General features: G+C 37.4%; 1 protein-coding gene across 1 annotated transcript; it reads left to right on the forward strand.

The window, feature by feature from the left end:
- Positions 1 to 742: 742 nt before the first annotated feature.
- LOC123876922 (protein tipE) lies at positions 743 to 3,287 on the forward strand. Its single transcript, XM_045923348.1, has 2 exons — positions 743 to 1,509; positions 2,652 to 3,287. The coding sequence occupies exons 1-2, from the start codon at positions 743 to 745 to the stop codon at positions 2,701 to 2,703; spliced, it is 819 nt and encodes a 272-aa protein (XP_045779304.1). The 3' UTR covers positions 2,704 to 3,287.
- Positions 3,288 to 3,294: the final 7 nt, after the last annotated feature.

Raw genomic sequence — 3,294 nt, forward strand, 5'->3', positions numbered from 1 at the left:
GTTTTCGCTTGCTCAGTATCGTTTCTGAATTCTGATTGACTTGAGTTAAATGATCAAAAACAAAAAAAAAAACAAAAGATTTGTATTTCCAAAAATAAAATTCCTTAAAGGACGCAAAGTGTCCGGACACGTCATACCAATAAAAGGAATCCTAAACGGGATGTGGCTAATGTTGCTTATCAGACAACAGGAAATTCACAGATGAGTTAAAAAGCTGGATGTTAAACGATTTTAACTAGATATTAACAGAATAACTTGCACAAAATTAGAATTTGCCCCTACCTCAACCGATGAGGAAAATCGTTAAAACTTTACCTTGACACATTTTATTCCGTGACTGAGGAAATTCGTGTCAAACGTATTTGAAGCATAACACGAATATCAGCCAACAAATCCACACATTACTTACAGACAGGTATTTAGTTATAAATTAATGAAATGAAAGCTTTATTAGTGGAACAGTATTATGCCAATGATACTTATTCTAAAATTTGTTAAACATCATGATCGATAATCCTAATTTATTTCTTAGATCATCGTACGATTCCGAAATACCACAGATACCCATAGTCTTCAAATGTATCATAATAATACTAAGCCTTTCCCGTATTTTGGTATATTAATAATCACAGTTATTTATATTTTCTCTTTCTTTAATTTCAGGCGTTCCCCTCCTTTGCGAGGGCCCGGCTAGCTCACTAAGAGACGACTAACTGCTTCAAGTGCTTCACAAAACCTCCCAATGTCGACCATGAGCAGATCCCGTACGAGCCTTTCACCAGCCACCTCTGAAAGATCGACTCTGCCTATGGGAGCATCCGCAGAACCTGGCAGCGCGGAGTTCATACCTCTAGAGCCGACGAGGGAGGAACTGCTTGCACATTACTTCGAGCGATTTAAATTTTATACTTCGCTCTGCTTAGGCACTTCAGCCATACTCGCTGTCTTCGCATTCCTTTTCTTAATCCCCTTCGTGGTCGAGCCAGCCATACAAACGATACTAGCAGAATTCGCCCCCGAAGCTGGTATATGCTCCGTGTCAGAACACTCTTACGCCCAAACACTAACAAACTGCACTTGGGCATCTTGCCGAGAAGGTTGCACCACGACTCACACGAAGTGTCACAAAATTCGCGTGAACCTTGTCAGACAACCGTTCGTGGAAAACGCACCGATACCAACGGAATGGGACGCGAAAGATTTGAAGTTCCTCATAAACCCTGAAGGTTGTGGTTACCCACCGAGAGTGAACTGTTCAGAGTTTGCGAACGATTACGCAGGGAAGAAATCCCCTAAAGTTTTCCCTTGCTATTATAGCCAGACGCGCCCAGAATTGGTTGTGGCAAGGTATTCGTGGGATTCGACTATCCGTGGATTGATCTTGGCATTGGTGCTACCGACTACTGTCTTCGTGTTCAGTTTAAGTGTGCTCGCATATTGGCACTGCCATTGCTGCGACAGGGCCTGCAATAGGCGAGTTCACGCCGAATCTTACGCGAGCAAAGAAGAGTAAGTACTACTTTTATATCAATTATTCAGAATTTAAACAGTCTTGAGGAATAAGAAGGATAAGGAATCTGAACTTAAGGCCAGTTTTTGTCTATGTCTCAATTTAGGTCATGTCGTGCTCTTGTTATGCCAAATAATTGAGACTTGGGAAAACTAGTAGACCATCGATAAAACTGGACTTAAGTACATTTCTTTATTCAGAAATATCATTATTATTTTGAAAATTAAAACCATTATAGTTTTGATTTGATTTTAGACTGATGTTTCAATAAAATGGGTTTGCAGCCCGCATTTCAAGTTCGGTGATGCAACCTAATAGTAACTCCTATAGTTTGTTTGGATCTAACGATTCGTTGCAAGTATGTTAAGTAATGTTAAGTATCAGCTTAACATCATCTCGCTCTGTGTAATATCTGAATCTAACAAGTCACATTTTATATGTAGTATATTTAGTGTATAAATCGAAAAATCATCTTTAATTCCATTGCCTTCCAATGACCTATATTATTTTAGTTGGACTAGACATATTAGATAATCTTTGGCAATAGTGCACAACATGTATTTTAAATACCTGCCAGAATTAGGCACTATAAATTAGTATTCACTTTATCACTTAATCTAGGCATTTACCAATTGAACTATTTTTTCATTATAATACTTCATAGAATGTAGTACTCCATCAAATCAAATTTTCTGCATATTAACACCAATATGTAGAAAATATTACATGTAAAAAGATGAAAAGTGTTAAGAGAACTGGTAAAAATATTAGGAAGTACTTGTGAACTGCATTGTCCTGATGTGGCACTTTGAAAAGCCATAAAGCAAGAGAAGAAAAAGAAAAATATTAGCTTGAAAAATCAAAGCAATGAAAAATAACTAACAAAGTTAAAAAAAAAAGGAAACCTTTTTTTCAATAGTTTATTTAATTAGTTTCTTACGAATAATTTTGATGAGCAGGTAGGGTTACTCATTTTTCATTTTATGGTCAGGGACGTATGTATAATGATAATAATTTTATTTATCTAATTGAATGTCGTCAACTAAGCTCTTTAGATTCTCGAAGGATATTTTAAAGAAGTATTTAAAGTTAGGATTAAAAAGGGGTTTCTATTTTAAAATTTATTCGTTTTCATTTACAGCAGCAAGCTCCTATGTGATCTGGATGAAGACCCAAGTGATGACGTATTCTGACGCCGAGTGTCTGCGACCGCTCGCCGCCGCGCCTCGCCCCGCACTGAAGGCTACACGCAACTTTGAGCTGGCGACCACATAAAACCGCGTAACTATGTTCGCGAACCTGTACGAACAAGCACGAACGTGTGAGAGCTCCGTCAGACTAAGATAATTTATCGCACGACGTTTTGTTTTTTCGCGTCAGAAAAAGTGCAGTGCATGCATCGGGTGCATTCTCTGGAATAAAATAAAAATAGGGTTACAAAATTAATTATGGTCATTACCGAAGTTGACTCTATTACAAGCAGGGTTGGTCTTGTGTTTAAAAAACAGCAGTTTTAAACATGTTTTAAACGTGTTTTAAGCAAAAAATGATTTTTTTAACTGTTTTCGTCTACCCCTGATCATGCGTCAACTTTGGTTTATCATCTGTAGAGCAATCAGACAATGACAATATTCTAGAATTTACAGGTTCGTGAATGTATAGCACACATACACACACAATAATAGATATCACTCGTGCCTAATCTGGACGCGAATTAATCCGACAAAAATACAAAGATGTGGTATCTATGCGATTTTTTCGCTAATTGCGTCAATGGCTTTAAC

Source organism: Maniola jurtina, chromosome 22 (genome assembly GCF_905333055.1).
Source record: "Maniola jurtina chromosome 22, ilManJurt1.1, whole genome shotgun sequence".
Taxonomy (NCBI): domain Eukaryota; kingdom Metazoa; phylum Arthropoda; class Insecta; order Lepidoptera; family Nymphalidae; genus Maniola; species Maniola jurtina.